The sequence below is a fragment of the Cyprinus carpio genome, chromosome A2 (assembly GCF_018340385.1).
Source record: "Cyprinus carpio isolate SPL01 chromosome A2, ASM1834038v1, whole genome shotgun sequence".
Taxonomy (NCBI): Eukaryota; Metazoa; Chordata; class Actinopteri; order Cypriniformes; family Cyprinidae; genus Cyprinus; species Cyprinus carpio.
In genome coordinates this window covers 21,950,407-21,974,334 of record NC_056573.1, presented here as the reverse complement: position 1 = coordinate 21,974,334, position 23,928 = coordinate 21,950,407, and the positions used below count along the sequence as shown (strand labels likewise).

At 35.2% G+C, this 23,928-nt stretch overlaps 2 protein-coding genes across 3 annotated transcripts; one reads left to right on the top strand and one right to left on the bottom strand.

Annotated features, from left to right (window-relative positions):
* Window positions 1-99: 99 nt before the first annotated feature.
* LOC109106687 (prolyl 4-hydroxylase subunit alpha-1-like) lies at window positions 100-6,553 on the bottom strand. 2 transcript variants are annotated; one of them, XM_042778642.1, is made up of 14 exons: window positions 6,407-6,553; window positions 5,971-6,067; window positions 5,621-5,769; window positions 5,319-5,438; window positions 5,003-5,224; window positions 4,756-4,898; window positions 4,471-4,647; window positions 4,317-4,369; window positions 4,034-4,130; window positions 3,632-3,682; window positions 3,169-3,207; window positions 2,983-3,051; window positions 2,805-2,901; window positions 100-2,684 (listed from the first exon to the last, which is right to left on the bottom strand). In XM_042778642.1, exons 1-14 carry the CDS (start codon window positions 6,489-6,491, stop codon window positions 2,614-2,616), a joined length of 1,470 nt encoding a protein of 489 aa, XP_042634576.1. In that variant the 5' UTR covers window positions 6,492-6,553; the 3' UTR covers window positions 100-2,613. The 2 variants fall into 2 exon arrangements, 1 of the variants encoding a protein (XP_042634576.1); XR_006162898.1 differs by lacking the exon at window positions 100-2,684 and having other exon boundaries at window positions 2,829-2,901; window positions 4,023-4,130; window positions 6,407-6,549.
* Window positions 6,554-8,324: 1,771 nt separating this feature from the next.
* LOC109101464 (DNA ligase 1-like) lies at window positions 8,325-23,928 on the top strand. The gene is made up of 27 exons (XM_042778631.1): window positions 8,325-8,507; window positions 8,742-8,804; window positions 9,038-9,209; window positions 9,326-9,485; window positions 11,730-11,861; window positions 11,952-12,254; window positions 12,450-12,555; window positions 12,684-12,779; window positions 13,260-13,316; window positions 13,446-13,504; window positions 13,727-13,840; window positions 13,917-14,083; window positions 14,305-14,381; window positions 14,621-14,712; window positions 14,923-15,022; window positions 16,263-16,348; window positions 16,438-16,553; window positions 16,654-16,749; window positions 19,201-19,311; window positions 19,600-19,671; window positions 19,784-19,928; window positions 20,183-20,265; window positions 21,731-21,883; window positions 22,446-22,499; window positions 22,584-22,727; window positions 22,867-22,959; window positions 23,657-23,928. The coding sequence occupies exons 1-27, from the start codon at window positions 8,491-8,493 to the stop codon at window positions 23,729-23,731; spliced, it is 2,943 nt and encodes a 980-aa protein (XP_042634565.1). The 5' UTR covers window positions 8,325-8,490; the 3' UTR covers window positions 23,732-23,928.

The following is a 23,928-nucleotide window of genomic DNA, read 5'->3' as shown; positions in this document are numbered from 1 at the left end:
TCTCACGTGTCGACAGGCTGGTTGTGCGAACAAGGAAGCATAGAGGCAGGATCTAATCTTTTACTATCAAATTAAAAAACACCCAGGAGCACTGGAGAACAAAGTCTCTGCAATATAATAACAACCACAGCAAATCAACACAACACAGACAAGAACAAACTACAATTTAAAACCGAGGGCTTTAAAAACACATTTGCTAATCAGCTAACAAACGAGTAACTAAACAAACAGGGCATGATAGTAACTAATAAGACAACCAAAGAAAAAGGAATTAATCAAAGATGAAACACAGGAACCAAAGGAGGCAGAAACACATTATCAGCATAAATGTCCTCAAAACAAAACATGACAGTCATGACATATCCCAATATACACTTTTGTTTCTTCTATGTACTTTGCCAACAATAGAATTTCATGTTGCACGATTAAAGATCACAAAGAGTGTAATCATGATATAAACAGGGAGACATCCTAATACTGTATATTATAAACTATCATATATTATAAACTGTATATTATAAACTATCAAAGCCTGTTCTAATGTTGCCTAACAACTGGTCAAACGTTATTGGCATAGTGTCATTTTTGTTGTGTTGTTGCAGGATGCTGTGTCAACAATCATGCCTGCATTACATGGAAGTCTGATTTGTGACTAATGCAGAAACTAAAAGTGAAATTAATGATTACATCATTATATTTTTTGTGTGTTACTGAGCTCAAGCTTAATTATGATTACAGGCAGTCACTGTTTGTATTAGATGTGATTATACACAATTCCTAAAAGTTAGTCCAGTTATCGTATAACAGCTGAAGTGGGTCAGAATTAGTACATGTGTGGGTGTATTATGTATTAAGTCATGTGCATGCATGAAAGTAATGCAGCTGTGTTTTTCAGGGTGAGACATAAACACACAATCGCACATATACTGTATCTATATAAAATGTTATTTTATGCTAATGTATTTTAATTATAGTATATATTACAGTTATTAGTAACACAACTGGGAACTTTTTATTTATCTTTATATTTTCTGCACTTTTATAGTGTATGTTGATATGTATACAGTATTGTATTTCAAACCATCAAGCCAAAGTACTTTGGGGGCAAAAAAAAGATAAGTTACTGAAACTCATTACAGGGCAAATTAAATAAAGTGTATAATCATATAACACTGCAAACCTGAAAAAAATATTATAATTAAAATTTATAATACATGCAAGATTACTCAAGACTCATAACTTAAACTACATGGTAAAAAACTGCCAGGAATTTACTGGATTAAAGAGTATTATTTTACAATAAATTACTGTAGCCAGAAATTTACAGTGAAATCAATGCATGCTGGGTCATTTTCTTACAAATTACTGTGAACGAACAGCAGAATAATGCTTACATCACAGTAATTTACTCTTGTTTTACTGTGAATTCACATTATGAAGTTGTCTATAATCGTGCCACTTTTAAAAAGTTGTTGAGAAATGTTGTTGTTACTGTTTACTACTGTAATTGTTTTAAAGTCACCATAATGGTGATTACTGTTTAGTATTTGTTTGGGATCTTGGAGCTTGTATATATTCAAATTTCTGATAGTCATGTCAGAAGTGTGAGAAATTAAAACAGTTGTCAAAATGAATATGAACTCTGAACTCTGAAACTGAACTCCTGTCCGAACTCAAGGATCCATTTATTATCTACTGAAAAGACACCAGAAAAAAATATAGTTCAATGTCATATGGAATCATTTGAAAGTGTTCTACAATATTTATCAGTATTTATCAATTCACTTCTCAGTCTCCTGAGGAGATTGTAAGCTGCCACAGGGTCTCTCAGATTCAGAGTATGAAAGCAAAAGATTCAGAAGAACACTGGATTGAAGACAGGGACTCATCAAAGTTGTAGTGTTAAGAAAAAATAATGACATAATCCTTGATTTGAAAACACATATAAGATTGTAAGCGCTTTTGAATGTAATGCTTTTTCATTAAAAAAAACACACATTAATCTTGCTTTCACCTCTTCATCTCCACATCCTTTTGATCAGCATCAATACACTGATTCAAGCTCATCAGAAGGTATTTTTTCTTCTTAAAAAGCTGTACAATCTGATCTATAAACAATCTACCCTTAATTGTCAAATTGCATTTGATTTATGCCTTAATACATTTACAGCATTCATTTTAAAATCATTAGCGGTATAATGAAAAAGGGTAATTAAATAAGAAACCAAAGACAGAGTTAATTAAATTTATAAAAAAAATCTATATCTTACTATTTTATGTATGAAGGTATCAGTTTGGTTATTATAGCAAAAAGTGTGCTATAGCCTATTTGTATTTTGGTCCTGTCTATATGATGCCTCGTTCTATATGACTTACTGACTCAAAGTACAAAGTTGCAACGGTTGCTTTGTCGCTTCCAAAGACAGGGTAGCTGTTGTGACGCGAGCGACAATGGTTGTGTCTGGTGTAGACATGGTGGAAGTCTCACAAATGAATAGCTACATCCAATCAACTTGTCATGGCAACAAAACTTACATGATACCTACTAAATATAACAGATACTTCTATAGGACAGATACACTTCATATGATTTCTCCATGGCCTCGGTGTCTCTCACTCCCAGTTTGACAAAGAACAGGGTCTCCTGAACTCTTGTCCAAACACATGGATCCATTTATTAGCCACTGAAAAGACGCAGAATATTTATGAAATGTAGTCATTTTAACATAGATTTATTTCTACATTATAGAAGATGCACAATGAAGCAGCAATACAACCCAGTTACAATATCTTTAAAAACCTACCCCATTTGTTACCCCTTAACACAGGGCATCCAGCATGTTTTGTATTCAAATCCACACTTCCATTCTTGTGGAGGTTGTACCAAAACACGGCTGAACCCTTAAGCAGTAGAGAGCGGATGCATGAATTTTTCTTAAATCATTCTAATATACCTTATAGATAAATGATTTGATGGTTTACCTTTTTTGGTTTCAATTCAACGCCAACTTCAGGGAACACAGTGGCGCCCCCTATCTCCACATCACTCATCTACAGCAAAAGCACATCATTTATAGCTCATAAGGATTGTACAATATGGTAATATGACAAATGCACTTTTTAAGTAACTTATAATGTTTACAATGGAATTTGGAGGGCTAAACTTACATAAATTAAGAACGTAGCAATCCTTCCATTCTCATTATCCTGTGAGATTAAACATTAAATTATCTTGCAATGATATGATTGGTTAATATGTTATCAAGCTATTAATGACACAGAATAGAGCTATTCAGTTTGAAGACCTAAAAGAGAGCCATGGGTTCTCTCTGGGTTAAGGAAATGTGAAAGTCATTCTACATTTTTCATCAACAACATAAATTGCACACAAACACAGTCGAAACCTTAATTTAAAGGGATAGTTCACCCAAAAATGAAAATTTTATGTTTATCTGTAAACATCAAATTTTCATTTTTGGGTGAACTATCCCTTTAAACATGTAAACATGTAAACATGTAAACATGTAAACATGTAATTTTAGGTGCAATTGGAAAGTCTCTTTAAGTAATGATAACCACATGATAATTTAACTCATTAGGGCAAGCAAAAACTGTGTTGGCTTTATCTTACCAATTCATCATAATGTGGTTCATATCTGCCACCAATCCCATAATTCTGAACCTGAAAAATGATTGCACCTCAATTGAAATAATGTAAAACAACACTTAATATTTCACAAGGTAAATGCGTGTTAATCCGTTGAAGATTGTTGTTCGTTGAAGTTTGATAATTGAGGTGAATATAAAATGACTAAATAAAAATATAATATCAGTCCTCAAACCTATTATGCTCTTTGGCAAAAGTTACAAAAAGCAGACTAAACCAAATTATATTATGCAAGAGACTGTGACCAGGATATATGTAAGACGTGCTTTGCAAAGCTTTGTTAAACTAAGACAGAGACAGAGTTGTCCTTAAAAAGAGATGCTGTCTGCACATGAACAAGTGATTTCTTTCTTACTGTGACCGTACAAATAGGTTTTCAGCTGATTCCTTGGAGAGTCCTGTGATATCTGCTATCCTCTGACTGATACGAGCAACAACAATATTGTCTTCCTCTAGAAAAACACTAAAACAAGGAATTATTTTTCAGTAACACTTGTTGTTATCAAATTGAACCCTTCTGTAAAGTCTTTCCATTTGTCTTCCAATAATTAGTGTGATGAAATAATATAAGTACTATAATATAACAGAATTATAATGTAAATGTTCATTTTGATTGAACATAAAAGGTGAAAAATAAGATTATTATCACCCTTGAGAAGTACGATACTTGGACACTCCCGCTGTAGTCAAAGACCTAGAAAGCTACAGTAGGCAGCAATATTAGATTATAATAATAATTAAAAATATTTTATTGATTTGTGTGTGCATGTGTGTGTGTGTGTTTCTGTGTGTTAGACATTCACTAGAGGTCTGGAGATATTCTTCAGGATCTCTATCTCTCTGTCTGAAATAATGTCATGATATCTGATGATTCGAGGCTCGTCCCACTCCACTTCCTCTTTCACTGGTGAGTACATCAGTCTGGGGTTTCCTCCACCTGTGCTGTACCTACAGGACAGCGCCCTCTGCCTCTTGGAGGTCTGATTTTATAAAATATAATAAACATCCAACCAATACACAAGGATTTATATTGACTGTTTCAAAATGTCATGTCAAATAATGACTTAAATTTGAGAAGTTGCACTTGCCCTCTCATCGACCTCTCCTCTGCACAGTGTCTCATATTTACTTGACTCATTGCTCAGTCTTAATATGTCAGGGTTTGAAGTTCTCTGGAAGCGAAGGCGTCTGTAAAGGTCCAGCAGAACTTTGATGTCATCGTTAGTTGGGTCTGAGGCAAAGAAGTTTATGACTTCAATAGTCTGATCGGAAAGTTGTCTGATAACCTCACAAATAAAAATATTCTTATTAAATTCCAGGACACCATGAGCTCACCCAGATTTAGAAGCTGTTGGCCGAAGTAGATTGCCATAGGCAGGTTTCCAAACTGATAGGAAGATAAACTAAGATGGCGGAGCAACTGTTGCTTAGTAGTAACTGAGTATTGTGTTAATCTGTCCAGACTGTACAGAAACCAAAGAAAAGCATGCTGGAATTTGTCCTCGTTATAAGCGACCAACCCCACATGGTAGGCTTCATCTGCGTTTAGAGCCATTTCTGTGAAATGTTAAATGAAAGCATCAATCAGATTGGAACTTGGAAGGAAATGTGAAACTCTAACAGTGAAACCACACTGGTGCAAACATTTCACCTTTTGTGATGTTGTGTGGGTAGAGTTTGTAGATCTCTTGCAGTCTGATCAGTCCTGAAGCGGCACCATCCAAGTCCTCTAGCTGTGGGATTTGTGCATATGTCAGCACTGTCTGATACACTACAAGATTTTCAAATATGAGAACAGATCCATAAGCAACTGCATTAAAAAAGTTTAATAAAATAGCTTCAAAACATTTACCACTGGTTCACTCTTTCATTACCAGTTTTTCCTCCACATTTGTATTTCTATAAATAAACAATGCCTGTTTAGACAATTTTTAGAATTAGATAAGATCTCACATTGATAAAGACTCAGTTGAGTGTAATCTACGATGTTTATCCATTCAGCCCTCACTCGTCTGAGGAGTTTATAAGCTGCCACAGGGTCTTTGATTTTCTCAGGGTCCACAGGGTCTAAGTATGAGCCCAGCTGAAGCAGCAGAAGAAGCCTGGGTTGAAGATAACAGTTCAAATCAAATGTACATTAAATGTTGTAGTGTTAAATAAACGTATTTATCAATATAATCTTGATCTAAAACCAGATATAAAATTGTTAAATATCCACAATTAGTTTCCTATACCAGGTTATTGCTGTAAACTGAAAAGCTTTTAATAAAAAATACTTTCATGTTTAGATAGGGAATTTTCACCTCTTCATTAATTTTATATTTTCTTCTTCAGCATCAATGTACAAACTGAAGGTCTTCAGAAGGAAATCCTCTTCGTTAAAAAGTTGTGAGATTTTATCTATAAAAAACAATTACATCTGCACTTAACTGTCAAAGAACTGTTCATTATTATTTATTTATTTGACATAACTGGTGGTATAATGAAAACGGTTCATTCATTAGGTAAGAAGCCAAAGAGAAAGATAATAACTGTTTAGTCATTAATGAAATCAATAATTTAAAAAGTGAACATTTTATTGTACATTTGATTATAGTCAGAAGTGTCTCACAAATGAATAAAGCAAGTAGCCTACATAAGAGAAATATGGACAAAACAGTAAATAACAAATAAAATAAAAAAATTAATAAACTCAAATTAAAGATTTGATATCGTATCCAAATACAAATAATAATCTACCTGTTGAAGTGAAGAATTCAACCCCAGAAGTACAGACAATCGAAGAACACACCACAAGAATAAATGTCAGTTCTTTTACAGCCATTATCAGACCTTCAGTATCAAAAAAACACAAAAAACTTGCGTACTGTATGTTTCTAAGGGAGCTAGTGGAGCTTAAATACAGACTGTTTATGGCTCCTTTTAAAGACCCACCTGTATTACATCATCTGCCTGCATTGTCCAAATTCCCAGTACTGCAAAAAAATATTTATGAAATGAAAGTGAAAATTAACATGAGTGAGCTCTCGTGACATCTCTGAGATTCGTTTCTTATACATATTAATTACATGTACCTAATAACTGGACATACATTGTTGTGTCTGTTCAATCATGAGACCTGTTTACAATCATTTAACACTGCATACACAATGGGCATATAGAATTTTTATTTACTATACATTGAACTTTTTCTATTTATCATTTGTTTACAATCTTTTGTGTGTTTGTTGTGTAATCACATTTTAGGCTTATTTGAAATGAGCTACTTTACGAAAAGTCTGTAGGAACGAGAATACAACCAACCACCCCCACCCTCATATTATCACAAGCTGGCAGGTTTACATATCAACAGAGTGTCTAAAGATAAATATATTTCACCTTGCAGTCTTGTCTAGAAGTGGCGTGTACAACAGTTCAGACACTGGCCAGATTTCTAGTGCCTTAGGCAGAATAACAAAATAAAAATTAAAATAATTCAGTTATCTATAATTCATCAAAATATTGTTACAAGAATGCTGTGTTAGCAACCATGTCTGCATCACATGTGAGTGTGACTAATGCAGAAACTAAAAGTTAAAGTACATCATTCCGTCAGCATATATGTGTTGTGTGTGCATCGTATCTCATGCTTGAAGGCACTAAAGTATGTTGACATTCTTGTTTTCTACATGCGGGGTTCACCTAAACATCTAGCTTAAGACTGAACAGGGAAGAAGACAGAATATATCTCATACCACAATTGCTGTACGACACTCCCACTGGAACTAAACACAAACAATCAAATATCATACTGATTCCAGCACTTCCTGATGGTGAAAAACAAGAAACAATATCAGTATATCATGTTAAAATTGTGATGTCAAAATGATGTTGTATTCTGATTCTGTGTATTTCATTCAACTTTTAGACATCATGGAATTTGAACAGTATCGTATCACAATCTGTTCAGATAAGTCTTTCATCACAAAAACACCTTTTCTTATCAGAAATCTTGTCAAAATAAATTCTGGATTCCAGGCCATAGGCTATATGAATTTTGATTATACGAGTGGTGGTGATCAGAATAAAAAAATGTATTAAAAAAAATAAAAAATAAAAAAAATGAAAGAAAGGAATTTCTCTCTCTCTCTCTCTCTCTCTCTCTCTCTCTCTCTCTCTCTCTCTCTCTCTCTCTCTCACACACACACACACATAGGTTTCCATGTTTTAAGGGGACATGACATAAACATAACTGTTTTATACTGTATATAAACTGTTTTCTTAACCCTAACCCTCACACAAAACTTTCTGCATTTTTAGATCTTCAAAATAAATAAATAAATGAATTAATTAAAATAAAATAAAATAAAATAATCGATAATAATAAATAAAAAATAAATAAAGATCATTCTGTATGATTTATAAGCTTGTTTCCTCATGGGGACCAAAAATGTGCCCACAAGGTCAAGAAACATAAACAAAAGAAGGAAAGGGCTGAGAAACAATGACCTAGAAGAATTATAAATCCATATATATTATTTTAGTGGCAGCATGAGCAGGGGAATACACCGAATTTGAGTAAACAATAGAAGGCATTTTTCCTAGCGATGCACAATTTCAATTCGTTACCTCCAATCCAACAGGCGGCACTAAAATGCTTTTGTACTAAATAAACTCCCTTGTTTCTGTCGTCTGCGGGAATGACGTCACTTTGGCGCCGAATTATACAGAGCCAAGCGCGCGGAAGAAAACATCGATGCTTCAGAAATTTGAATAACACGCCAAAATATATATTAAGAATATATTCCGGCTTTACTTAGTATCAGCAGTGCAAGACCCCAACAATGCAGCGAAGCATAGCGTGAGTGTGTCCTGTTTTCATTTGTTTTTTCATCCGTGTTGTTGACTACAGAACAGTACATGAACTACAGTGTCTGATTCTGATACGAAACCGTGTTTAACCTACACCAACTAACTTACTAAGTTTTCCCCCTTTTTACTTAAATTGTATTTCTTCAAATGTGTTGTATAATTTATAAAACAGTATCAACCCGAGTGAGCTAATTTGTCTTAACTCGTTGTTTCCCGCCCACAGAGCGTTCTTTCAGCCAATGAAAAGCAAGGAAAAGAGTGATGGACAGGTCAAAGCAAAAACTGAGTGAGTGATATTTAAGGATGTTTACCGAATTAAAAATTATGTTTAATTAAATGTATTTTTTCTTCGATTTTGGACATAATGTTGAAGAAATGCAGCTATTTGTCTTGATTCTGTATGTGTTATCTATGTAACAATGGCAACTATAGAGTTAGAGGAATATGAAGACAAATAAGCAATGGTATATCGTTATATAATAATGTTGAATAACATTTTTGTCTTCTCCTGCTGCTCAGACCTGTAAAAAGTCCCCTCAAAATTCAGAATGGCGTGCAGGAAAATGATTCACCGGTAAAGAAGGTGCATAAACGCAGTCGAGCAATCATAGAAAGCGATGATGAAGATCAGCCAATAGTAAAAGAGCAGGGGCCAAAACACAGTGAAGTTCAAACAGCAAAGCCAGAGAAGGTACGAACTGAGTAATCATGAACTATATCAACTATAACAACATGTCAGTATTGTTGTTAACGATTTTGTTTCTGTGTCTTACCACGCTAAACACACACAATTCTGTTATTACAAAGGCTGCTTCCACTGTATCTCCAAAAACGCCCATAACCCCAACGACTCCTGTCATGTCGAGTACCTCTGTTGCCGTGGTAACCCCTGCTTCCTCTGGTACTCCGGGAACTCCAGCAACTCCGACATCAACCTCGCCGTCAGGCATTCCCAAACGCAGGACTGGTCTGTATCAGTCTCTTGTTGTCACATTCTTTCTTGTGCATCTCATCATTTATTGTTTCTTTAATTCTTCTTAATACTCCAAAAAACTGTTCCAGCAGTCTTTTTTTATTTGAACTGGCAAATTCATTCTAAACCTTTGCTCATGAGTTTTATGTTTTTGAAACATCAGGCTTTTATGGCCCACTTAATATGAAATTGTGAAAATATGGAGCTCACACAGAAAAAAAAAAACCTTACCTTTTATTCAAAGGCCCAAATTGAGCAAAAAGTAAGATGAAATCTTATTATGACATGAATCAGTGAGATTTTTATAACAGTATGACAGACTTGCATAAACTGCATAGAAATCATATCAACTGATAAATCATCAGTTGTCAATCTATATCTGTATCTATATCTGTCTTAGTAAATCGATATTTTTTGCTTTATTTTATGATCAGATCTTTGTCAGTCCCTCCATGATTGCGCGGAACTTTTTTCTGATTTTTGCGGCCTAAAATAACTGATTTTGCTGCGGCTTTTTTCAAAATTTGCGGTGATATTTGCGGCATTTCTTATTGTCTTACAGTGAAAATATACCACAGACAACATTCTTCTAACACTGTTATGACTTTTCTGACTTTGAGAACCACTGTAGGTCTCCAGACTAACATTTGAGGACACCAGCACTAGTGCCATTAAGATCTACAGAAGGTGGCAACAACACCTGACAGTAAAGCACTAGTTGCACATGTACATCTCAGAGATGTCTATTTAATGTCTGCATTTACATATGCAAGATGTATTTTTAAGAGTGCTTGTTCATCTACAGTACGTCATTAAGATGTTTCCTGTCAGATGTCAAATAGACATTTATTAGAATGCATGTAAAACTGCTTCTGAGACGTTTATCAGAGTACACAACAGATGATTCCCAGATCTTTAGCAGACGACTTACAGATGTAATAAATTTATTACATCTGATAAAATTTACTTTTATTACTGACATTCTTAATGTCTAAATATAATTTAATGAATACAAAAATTATATATATATATATAAGGGAGTGGAAATGGCCTATAAGTACTTCTCTGCAGCCATCTACTAGTGGTAATTTAATATATTTTTATTTTTAAACAACTGTTTGCTTTCCTACATTATGAAACTTTTAGTTTTATACATGGGGGAAACCTATGAAGGATGAACAAATATCATCACATTAAAAATAACTTTCAAATTTGGTAAGCTTTGAAAGCTTTGAAATGCTGGGAAAAGTTGTGTGAAGCATTTAAAAACAGTTGAAAACATTAGACCATTTCTGCCACAAGTTGTTCCTGTAGTTTTACTGTTAAATTCATGTTAAATGGTGATGATTTGTGTTTATTGAACAATGTTTTTCCTGGTTTCCACATCAGTGGCGTTTGTTCTGATATCTGTAGCTTTAACAGAATTCTGCGCCGAATTTGAGTGCTTCTCACAAGATTTAACAGAGATGTTGATTCTGTGGCGAATTCGACTGCTTTCTTCACTCGGGCTCGAGCAGATAAACGGTCTGCGCTGTGTAGCCCAAACTATAGTAACAAACTATCGTTCTGCTTTTGGTTAATTTATCTAAAGTAGCTCTTGTAAATTGGTCATGATGAGAACGCAAGGCTGTTCATTCCATTTTTGGAACTGAGAAACAACCTTTCTTTGACAGAATGCGCATTGCGATGACGTCAGGGGATGCATCTAAGCCCAAATTCTGCGGAAAATTTGCGACAATTAGAAAACTTTGCGATCTTTTGCGAAAATTGCGGAGTTTGCTTGATCGCAAAATTTTGCTTTGTAGATGTCATTGTGGGGACAAAATATAATGTAGTGCAATACAATGATGACTTAAGAAATGTACAAATAAAAAATTTATTAATTACATTATATTATAACATATTTGATACGTTTACCATGATTTTTAAAAAAAATATATATATATGGATTAAGAAAACCAAAGTTCAGTCCAGTAAGTGTTAATCTTGAAATATTACTAACAGTATAAAAGTTATTCTTATGTTTACTTTTAAAAAAAAAAAATTCACAACGAACCTGGTGGACAGTTTATAATTATACTAAAAGGTCTTTCATTTGCTTACTAAAAAGAGTAAATTATAAATCAGAGGACAGAAGGCATGAAGTAGATTGTGTACCACAGGTTTTTCAGCAAAGTTTATGTATCAAATATAAGACAGTAGGCTTTATAGGGTTAAAATCCCTCTCCCGTTCTCTAGCCCGCAAGCAGTTCCCCAAGAGGAAGCTGGAAAGCAGAAGTGATGGAGAGGGGACAAAAGAGGAGGAGAAGGAGCTCAATGGAGCGCAGGAGAGTAAGAGAGCACGAGTGGAGTCTTCACCTAGAAAGACAGGTGAGATGAGCTGATCTCTGTGCACGGTATCTCCTTTCCAATTTCTTCATAAGTTACTCATTGTTTCTTTACTTTCTTTCTTCAACTCAGACAACGAGATGATGGAGGTGGAAGAGAAGAGCACTGATGGAAAGATTGCTGTGGAGGAACAGAAAGAGGAGGATGAAGCAAAAACAACCGTAGTTGAGGACGATGCAAACAATGAGATGAAAGAAAAGGATAAAAGTGTCGTAAAACAGGAGAAAAAGATAAATGGAAAAAATGGGAAGAAAGAAAAAAAAGAAGACAAGAAAGAGAAGGAAGATAGCAGTCCTGAACGAGTGGTTAAAAAAGAAAACAACACAGAAGAGGAAGGGGGATCAGCCAAAAAGAAACCCATCAGCAGTTTTTTTGGTAAGCTTTTTGTCCTTTTCTTTCTGTTTACTTTCTTTTTAATTAAAGGTATAGTTCACTCCAAAATGAACATTGTCATTTTTTACTTACCCTCATGATGCCCCAAACCCATATGAGTAGTGAAACAATTTTCATTTTAAGTTTAACTTTTTTTTTTAAACTCTTTATATAACTCTTGTTTACAATCTCTTCTAGCTCCCAGGAAAGCAGCTGTAAAACTGGAAAAAGAGGAGCGAAATGAGGGAGAAAAAAAGAAGAGTGGAGAGATCTCTGATGCTGCTGAACAGAAAGAGAATAAAAGGTTAAAGTCAAAAAAAAACTTGGAGCATTTTTCTTAAGAAATATAATTGTTTGTTTTGAAAGAGACCAAGTTTTTTTTTTTGTGACTTCATTTAAAATTTTTTGTTTTGACAAAAATTGTTTTGACAGTGAAAAGGGGACGGATTCTGCAGTCCAGAGCCAGTATGATCCCTCCAGAGCACACTACAATCCCGTTGATCACGCCTGCTGGAGGAAAGGCCAAAAGTAAAGCCTGCCTTTTATGAGTTAAATAACAGAGTGCTGCAGGAATGAGTCCAAAAAAATAGAGCTAGAGTAGCATTTGTGCACATGGTTTCATCTTCCTAAAGTCAATGGTTTTTGGTAAAATACCTAAATTAAGTCTTTTTTTTTCCTTTTAAAGCTTTTACGTCTTAAAAAAGTGTTTGCATACATGTGGCTAACTAGGACATATCAAGCAACATCAGCAGGGTGAACAGGAAAACCCATCTACTCACTAGTCTACTTGTGTTTGTACTCGTGTTCTTTCAAACTATTCTAACTCAAACTTTCCAACTTCTTGACTTCAAATAAACATTGAAAGACTTGTTGGAAATTTAGTGGATATGACAGGTAGTGTGAGCATGTTGTCATTGGTTTTGTGGCTTTTTACTTATACTGATTGTATTAAGGCTTCAAATTAATTAAGTTGTTCATTGTTGTATGTTTTCTTTATCTCTTTCTCAGAGTGCCATATTTGGCTGTCGCTCGCACCTTTGAGAAGATTGAAGAGGATTCGGGCAGGTATGAAGTAGAATTATTCTCTGTATATATATATTGTGTGTGTGTTTTCTCTTACATCTATTTGAGTTTCAAAATAGGTGTATGTGTGTGTAGCAGTTAAAATTCAATCTTTTTTTTTTTCTTTTTTAGGCTGAAGAACATTGAAACGCTTTCCAACTTTCTGCGATCTGTAATTCTTCTCTCTCCCAGTGAGTGTGTGTACTTAACTCATTGAGTTTAAATAGGTTATTATGAATTATTTATGCAAGAAAGATTGTTTTTCTTTCTTTTTGTCTGAGTAGTGAAAAGGTGAACAGATTAATGACTCTGTTAGAGAGGCTGATAGAAGAAAAGACTTTCACTTCATCTAGCATACATTCAAAATGTCTAAGCGTCACCGTTTCCATTTGTTCAATACTCTGTTTGTTTAGATGACCTACTATGCTGTGTGTACCTGTGTCTGAATCAGCTCGGCCCGGCATATCAGGGTCTGGAGCTGGGTGTTGGGGAGACTGTCCTGATGAAAGCCGTCGCTCAAGCAACAGGTAAATATATTTGTGTTTTACCTAATGTCATTCACTATTCTCCTTGCCTGACTCCTTTACTGTTAACTGTTACCAGGGCGACAACTGGACAAAATCAAGGCAGAGGCTCAGGAGAAAGGTGACCTGGGATTGGTTGCTGAAAGTTCCCGTAGCAACCAGAGAATGATGTTTGCACCTGCCAATCTGACAGCAGGGGGCGTTTTCAACAAACTGAAAGAGATTGCTAACATGAGTGGAAACTCTGTGAGTACAAATACAGTAATAGTGATATTGTGAACATATTGTTACAGTTTAACACAACTGCATTCTATTTTAAGATATAATGTATTCCTGTGATGGCAAAGCTGATTTTTCAGCAGCCATTACTTTACAAAAAAAAAACTGAACCAGTTTAATTTTGTCCATGTATATGTTCTCAATGAAAATCAGCTTCTTCTCTCTTTTGCTCTTTCTCTCTCTGTCAGGCAATGAATAAGAAGATTGACATTATTAAAGGCCTGTTTGTGGCATGTCGGTTTTCTGAGGCTCGATACATTGTCCGGTGTGTCATTTCACCTTTCACTTATGACTTTTTCAATTTCTCATCTAACCAATCATGCAGAAATGTTGAGTTCATTCTGAAAAATACAGTATAATGAATGTAATTTATGGATGACAGTTGATTTTTACTAAACTAAATGATGTGCTGCTGGCCTTGATTATAGTGCTGTTTGGCGACAGATTTATATGAATATTAATAAGGAAATATGTTTTTTGATTGGTTGCTTGTGTAATTGACAGGTCACTGGCTGGGAAGCTGCGGATCGGATTGGCAGAGCAGAGCGTTCTCACGGCTCTCAGTCAGGCTGTGTGTCTGTCGCCCCCGGGCCAAGGTTTGAAATGATCCTAATGAAACTGGCATTAACACACATCATAATCAGAGCATTGATAGAACCTCCAGGCATTCAGCATTTGCAATTAGATTACTCTCTGCTGTGATGAATAAAAAATGAATAATGTTTAAACATGTAAATATTAATTAGTTGTCTATTTATTTAACAGTGCTGAAATGTTTTTAATATGTTTTTCTTGTGTTGGTTCAGAGTTCCCACCAGCTGTGCTGGATGCAGGGAAAGGAATGAGTGCAGAAAACAAGAGAGTGTGGCTGGAGGAGAAAGCACTGATCCTGAAACAGACATACTGGTGAGTGAGTGTGTGTGTGTATGTATCAGTAAGTCACTGATCAAAAAAATGTTTAAAAATGTAGTTATGCCATCACAAAAAAATAAATGACATTTTAAAAAATAATGCAATGATTTTTCACAGTTTTACTTTTTTATTACTGTACATTTGATTCACTAAATGCACACACATATACTATTCACTATATACTATACTATTCTCACACATACTTTTCACTATATACATCACTATTCTTCCTCATCTAGCAATTCAATTCAAATGTAGGCATAATTCAACTATTGTAATAATTTGCACAGTAAAACAGTGGTAGTTCGTTTCATCTACATAAATCAGTTTAATACATTTTATAAACTTCACATTTAAATGAATTTAAAACTGATTTAGTGATTTGCATCAATACTCAAAAACGTTCACATAAGTACCTGTGGCTTTTTTTATTCATTAAAATATTTAAAAAATATTTTTAGGTCCTCTAATTGGAAATATACACCATTGTAAAAAGAATGAGGTGTATCGGATGCCCCCAAAATGAATGCTGAATAATATCAAAATACTTTTTTGGCTCATTAACATGGCTGTGGTCATATTTCTCTCTTTATTTTGCTAATTTTGTTTTGTAAAGACCATGTCAGTAAACTGGTTTCACACCCCTTTGTCTTGGAACACAAAGTATGAAAGTGGTAACATATTTAATAGATGCTCTGGTTTAGAGCTCATTACCAAAGATTTTGGAAGTCTGTTTCATTACCATGAAAATGTAGCTGTATAAACTATTGTTATGTACAAATTTAATTCTTCCTTGTCCTTAAGTGAAAAGCTATTCATATTGATACAGTTGTGGTCAAAAATTTTCATACACTTTGCAGTATGTGCAAAATGTTAATTATTTTTCTAAAACGAGTGATCATACAAAATGCATGCTATTTTTTTATTTAGTACTGACCTTAATAAGATATTCTATTGGCTAGCATAAGGTAAATGTACACAGACCGAGCATAACCTGATTGTCCAACACAAACTGGTGCTGTGAGGGATAATTATCCGTATACTACAAAAAAAATTCAATTACTACTACAGGTGTCCGCTGCATAACAAGTGCCTGTTTAATGAGTATTAGCATAATTTGTACCCTACAGGAAGTCTTATTTTAACAAATTGGACAGGTGTTGCAGTTACTACATATCACCTCAATGCATACAAATAATGTTTTCATTGCTTTCACTCATATTGTTCCTCTCAGTGAGATGCCAAATTATGATGCTATCATTCCTGTATTGCTGAAGGAGGGCATAGATGAACTGCCCAATCACTGCAAGCTTACCCCAGGTACTGACCAATCACAACTTGCTCAGTTCTCCCACCCTCCAACAGAAAATTTAGTTTAGAATGAGACTAAACAGTGTTGTGTTTTACAGGTGTTCCCCTGCGGCCCATGTTGGCTCACCCGACTAAAGGGGTCGGTGAGGTAATGAAACGTTTTGATGAGGCATCTTTCACCTGCGAGTATAAATACGATGGAGAGAGAGCCCAGGTGTGTGTTGTTTTAATAGTGCTCCACAAGGTGGAGCCTCAGCCATAAAATTGACTTTCTGTTTCCATAGCAAAATTTTCTTTTGCTTTGCATTTAACAGATCCATATTCTTGAAAATGGAGAGGTGCGCATTTTTAGCCGAAACCAAGAGGACAACACAAGCAAATACCCTGACATTATTTCACGAATCCCACAGGTAACACACATGCACCCAGAAAGAAATAGAAATGAAATAGAAATGAGAAAAAGCAAAAGCAAGTCTCTGTGTTTAACGCCGGGTGCACAATGTCCGATTTCTTTCCACAATGCCTCAGTGTGACATGCTCACTGACGCCTAATTAGTTGAAATCTAATTGGATTCTATATATATATATATATATATATAAATAAATATTTTTCAGTAATTAAAATAAAGTATAAATACTCTGACATAGCCTTAAAGGAAAATTAGAAATGTTGGTTTGGTTTGACAACTGACTGAAATAAAATTACTAAAATCGAAATAAAAATGTAAGATATATTGTATTAAAAAAAAAAAAAAAAAAAAACAGCTCATTGCTCATTGAAAATATGAATAAATGATACTATTACAGTATATAAATACTAAAATAACACTGAAATGGAGCGATTAAATATTTCAGAACTGACACAGTCTGGTGACTTCAAATGCCCCTTTAGTGTGTCAATCATAACTGAAATGTAGCTTGTACAGTCAAGACATTACAGTCTGCCTTGGCTTTCACCCAATATCTCATGGATAATATTGTACAGTCTGACAAGCATCTATTGTAAAGTACTCACACAGTATGCACCCGACCAGAGGTTTACATTGCATTAAGGCTGGAATACACTACAGGACTTTTAAAATCGAAACAACTGGGGATACCAGACACTACCAGACTTTCAGGTCGTTCCGAGTGCAATAGCTCCTGCTGCTCAATGTCTGCAGATTGTCTTTGACTTTTGGCAACTATCGTCAGCTCATCCAGGCTGTAAATCTAGGCAAAATTTGTGTGGTGTATTCCAGCCTTTAGTAAGAAAAAACACTGCCAGTCAGAACATATGATGTTGAATGTGCAGCAATTTTGGGATTCTGTTCAAATGAGATTTCACCGAGGGTGGAGGTTCCCAACATGACACGACTAAAATAGAAAACCAAGCGACTGACGAAATGTTTGCAGAAACTCAGACTAAAATGGTTGAGATCACACCTGGTTTGGATACGCTGTTAGTCTTTCTCACAGACTCTCTTTCTCTTTATGTTTCTGTGAGTCTCTGTATCTGTCTCTTTCTCTCTCTTTTTCAAAGGCCATATTTGTCCTCTGTCATCCTGATCTGCTCTGTTCTCCTCACAAGAACGCAATAATGGATTCCAGCCCTAAAGCAAAGAAAGCATTTGATGAATGACACAAGCTAACACACAGATAAATCAATGAAAATGCTGTTGCTTTGCTTATCAGTGTCCATATCCAATCTCAGAACCGTAATATCTTTTTCTGCATTCACTTTTCTCAGTTGTCTGATATTCAATGCAAAATCTCATTATTGTACAAGTATCAAATTATTGTACAAGAAGCAAAACTGTAAACAACTTGTAAACAAGATGTCATGTGGGGAATTAATAGGTTCACTCAGCAGCTGAAAACAGTTGTCATTTCATGTTTTAGAGTGCTAAATATCGTAACATTTTTGGTAAAGAGTGACAAATGTCTATATGTACAAAACTAGTGCTTAAAGGGATAGCTCACCCAAAATTGAATATCCTGTCATTAATTACTCACGCTCATGTCGTTCCAAACCCGTAAGGCCTTGTTCATCTTCGGAACACAAATTAAGATATTTTTGATAATCTTTCAGCTTTCTGACGCTACAAAGACAGCAACACAGCTACCACATTCAAGGCCCAGAAAGGTAGTAGGACATTGTTAAAATAGTCAATGTGACATCAGTGGTCCTACCATAATTTAATGAAGCTACAAGAATACTTTTTGTGTCATTGTAGCCTCATATTTTGGCTTTTTTTTTTTTTTTTGTGGTAGTCAACAGTATGAAAACAGCTGCTGATTGAGCTTAACTCACAATATAGGCAGTTCACACCAAGAACGATAACTATCTTAGTCCACACTAATGACCGATTGGTGTGAACAGGCCTTTAGTCACTGTCACTATGGTTACAAGTTGTATTCTTGGCTGTCATGAGAATAGAAAAGGGGCTTGACTTCAGTTATTCATATAGACTGAATTCAAACTGCTCCTGTAAGCTGTTGTATGAACAGGCACATCTGTTATTAAATGTGGTTGTCAGTCCCAAACACTGACTGTATGAATGCATTCAATTATGTGAGCGGATTACAAATGTTTACAAAATCGCCCCATACCTTCCGCTGCAGCTCTCACAAACTCAATATGCACTTGTAACATCTATTGAATTGTAAATGTCACACAGCCTGAGGGTTCGATGGGTTATGTGTTGGTGAAGTCGTAGTGTTTAAAGCTCAGGTGACCTTATAAACAAGTAATTTTAAGATGTTATGGCTGTGAGGGGCATATCTGTGGGTTGAGGCATTGCTCGGGGTTGATGATCCAGTTTATTCAGGTGTTGATTGTATATTTAATAAATGTCCTTACCTCTCTCTCTGTGACATAGGTGAAGAAAGAGAACGTACGGTCCTGTGTTCTGGATTCAGAGGCGGTGGCCTGGGACAGAGAAAAGAAACAGATCCAGCCGTTTCAGGTCCTCACCACGAGGAAGAGGAAGGTGAGAGGAAAGAATAGAGAGAAATTTGAACAGAAAAACAGCTGAATATGAAGGAAAGACAAGGTTAAATGTATAAGGACGGAGATATTCCTGTAGCTTTTGGGAAGTTGATATGCCCTTCAGTGTGACATGTATTTTAAATCATTTTTAAAATATACATTTTCCTAACTATTTTATAATTTTTATGCATATGTGACCTTATTTGGAAAAGAAATATAATTAAAATCAAATTTTGTTGTTTATTGAAAGTACTTTAAAAGTTTACATGAGTTTGTGTGTATATTTCAGGATGTGGATGCATCTGAGATTAAGGTTCAGGTGTGTGTGTACGCCTTTGATCTGCTGTACCTCAACGGAGAGGTAAGACCATGATAACGGCTCATAGCCAATCTCATTTTAATAATTTTGCATCTCTCAGAAATCTCCCTTTTTACCTGCTATGTTATTTTAGTGAATTATGTGTCTGTTGCAGTCTCTGGTGCGAGAGCCTCTATGCAAACGCAGGGCTCTGTTATGGGAGAGTTTTGAGGAAAAAGAAGGGGAGTTTGTTTTTGCCCGATCTCTGAACGCTGACAACACAGAGGCCATCGCTGAGTTCCTGGAGCAGTCTGTACGAGGTGTGTGAATGACAGATCTAGAGCTGTGGCTCTATTTTATTTGTACTTTCATATGATACAAAATTTTGGTATTGTATTGGTTTGCAATTGAAAAATGTAGGTCCAAAACCAATTGATAATCGACAGACATTTAGAGTTGAATTACTCACTGTGCGGTGTTACTCAGTGATTTAATAATAATAATATTTAAATCCTAATTCGCTAAATGATCTCTATTCAACAAGTTTTTTTTTAGTGGTTTAAATGTTTTGCAGATTCTTGTGAGGGCCTAATGGTGAAGACATTGGAAAAACATGCAACTTATGAGATTGCCAAACGCTCCCACAACTGGCTCAAGGTATCGCACATCACAGTGTGTTCAGAGTGAAAATACACTTAATTAAAATGTTCAATTTGTCTTGTTAATGTAGTAAATGTTTTAGAATGCTATGTAGTCAATAGAACATTTTCAGAAAAAAATATGCAGGAAGAAATGGTGCCTTAGTCTCAGACAGACACAAGCATCCTTTGTGTTTAAAAAATAAAACCTAGATGAGTATTCAAAGTCAGAAGGAAGGTGTAAGCCATTAAAGTGTAATTTCCACCCCATTAAGCTTTTCTCTTACTCTGTGTCCATATCCTGACATTAAAGGGATACTCCACCCCAAAATGAAAATTTTGTAATTAATCACTTACCCCCATGTCGTTCCAAACCCATAAAAGCTTCGTTCATCTTCGGAACACAATTTAAGATATTTTGGATGAAAACCGGGAGGCTTGTGACTGTCCCATTGACTGCCAAGTAAGTTGCACTGTCAAGGTCCAGAAAAGTATGAAAGACATCATCAGAATAGTCCATCTGCTATCAGTGGTTCAACTGTAATGTTATGAAGCGACGAGAATACTTTTTGTATATGAAGCAAATGGCGCTATGGTGATGCTGAGAGAGACAGAAGAGACGTTGTTGAATAAAGTTGGTATTTTTGTTTTCTTCGCGTTCAAAAAATATTCTCGTATGATGCAGCAAAAATTCAATAAAACATAATATTCTGAAATATTATTACAATTTAAAATTCCTGTTTTCTATGTATTTTTATTATTTTATTTCTGATGGAGTAGCTGAATTTTCAGCAGCCATTACAGGTTTCTTTATGATTCTTTGATGAATGGAAAGTCCAAAAGAGCAGCATTTATTCAATAGCAATGTTTTGTAACAATGTTAAAGTCACTAATGATCATTTTAATTCTTCCTTGCTGAATGATAAACTTCCCTCTCTCATACCTCCAGATGTCAGATGAATTTATTTCACCAAGATTTTGTTTTTGTTGCTTGAAACTCCAAATTCATGGTTTCTAACATAAAGGGAGGTTTGACACAGCCCTTATGTTTTAAACTTGAGTGACTTACTTTCTTCAGTGTTACACTAAATGTTCAGCAGAATGACAGCCTCAGTCACCATTGACTTTCAAATTATGAAAACAGTGTGGTAAAAGAGAATGATGACTGAGGCTGTCATTGTGCTAAACATTTTTTTTTATAAGTTCAACGGAAGAATGGAAGTCATTCAGGGTTGAAATGACAAAGTGAAGACTTATGACAATTTTTAGTTGTTTTGCCTTTTGGGTACAATTATCGCATTCCAATTGTTTATTTATTTATGTGGGCTTTTTTGTTGTTGTTTTTTTATAATCCAGAACATGACAAAGATACAGTTAAAAATGTTTTCTTGCAGTGTAGTTTAGCAATTTATTCTTATTTATTCTACTGTCAGAACTGTCAATTGCTTGTCTGCTGTATTGTTTCTAATGGTCTGTTTCTGCAGCTGAAGAAGGACTATCTGGAGGGTGTTGGAGACACAGTGGATCTGTGCGTGATTGGTGCTTATCTGGGGAAGGGGAAGAGAGCGGGCAGCTATGGAGGATTTCTACTGGCCTGCTACGATGAGGAGAACGAGGAGTTCCAGTCTGTCTGCAAGGTGTGTGTGTGTGTGTGTGTGTGTGTGTAGTATGAGAGAGACCTGGGAAAACTAGGACTGTAAATCATTTAAAGATTTTAATTGAAGTAATTGCATCATATACAGATTTAATAAATTGAATTACTCAGTTTTTTTAATTAATTATTGTGTAATGTGTAATTCGTGTGTATAGATATTACTCAATATCGTGAAATTATTACAATTACTGTTTTCTATTCCTTTGATGGATCCTGAATTTTCAGCATCATCACTCCAGTCTTCTTCGGTGTCACAAGATCCTTTAGAAATAATTCTAATATGCTGATTTGGTGCTTACCTTCTTTTTTTCCAGGTTATGTGATTAATAGAAAGTTCAAAATAGCAGCATTTATTTAAAATATATATATATTTTTTTGTAACATTGCAAGATACAATGTGTCCTTGCTCTATATGAGTATTAATTTATTTCAAAAACTGACCCCAAATATTTGAATGGGAGAGTATGTATATTAATGATTGTTGTGGTTTTGAATTTTAATGTTCATTTGTTTTTGCAGTATATTTATTTGTTGATTTTTGTCAGATTGGAACAGGCTTCAAAGATGAAGATCTGGAGCAACATTACAATTTGTTAAAGGTAAAGCAAGATTTAAACTTTCTTGTTTTCCATGTTGCGTTTCTGAATTTGTATGTTTAATGTATTATATGCAATGCACCTCAGGAGCACATCTTACCTAAACCACGCCCATATTACCGTGTGGACCAATCAGCAGAGCCGGATGTCTGGCTGGAGGCAGTACAAGTGTGGGAGGTGAAATGCGCTGACCTTTCACTGTCTCCAGTCTACAAGGCAGCAATGGGATTGGTCAGTACACCACGCAAATCTCAATCATGAAGCTGAATCAGTGGTTTTTGATGACTGTTGTATAGATCATGGTGCCAGGTCTTAGTTCATAGTGCTTAAGTTTGGCTCTTCATGTTGCCATTCTCTCCTTGGCCATCAGGTGGACCCAGAGAAAGGCATTTCACTCCGTTTCCCACGGTACCTCAGGATTAGAGATGACAAAAAACCGGAGGATGCCACCACAGGGTCACAGGTAACATATGGAATGCAGAATAATGAAAAGCAAGACACACAAGCTGACATTGTGTATTTATTTACAACATAGTGCTAATGTGAATACAATGGGTCCAAAAAGTTTTAAGAAGTAAAGCAACAATGTTTTGACATTAAAATGAATAAGAAATATGATATTATATCAATAAATATTTTATAAATAAAGATGTAATCAATATTTAATTTATTCCTTTATATATAAAATAAATAAATGTCTTACAGTAAAAAAGGCACAAGTGTAGGAGTCAACAGTAATTACCCCACATGGGATGTTCCTTTCAAAAGCAAATGTCATAGGTGCATAATGTATGGAAAATGCAGGATATGACACCATATGTGTGTCTGTAGTAGTTCCATGGCATATGAGACAAGAAGAGTGAGATTTTAAAGTAGTTTTTCCTTCTGAAAGTCAAACGTGATGACATTGGTGTAGTTCGGAGCCTTGTGACATCATGATTTAGTGGAGCAAGTGGAGTGGATCCGTTAAAGGAAATCCATCTTTTTACGCTCCACACTGTCTTTCTTTCTTTTCCCCCTCATTTTCACAGTTCATTTATTTCGGTTTTCTTTTATTCCTGTCTCCTGATGGTTGGAAACGCACAAGCACACAAACACACCCTCTCAAAATGAACTATTCTGATCTCCTGCATCAGTCTCTCTCTCTCTTTCTCTCTCAGATTGCAGATCTCTACAAGAAGCAGCAGCAGATTCAAAATCAGGGTGAAAAACAAGATCTGGAAGACTATTATTGATCGCTGTGCTCTGATTGGCTCCTGTTGTCAGCTTGTCTTATTCCTATTGGGCAATGGAGCGTTTTTCAATATTATGTTGCATATTAATGTGCTGAATTTTAATGCTGTGATATTGTGTGACTTAATGAAAAATGGAAATGAACATGTAAATAGTCTTTCAATGATACAGAGCTAAAATAAACTTGCTTTTCACAAAC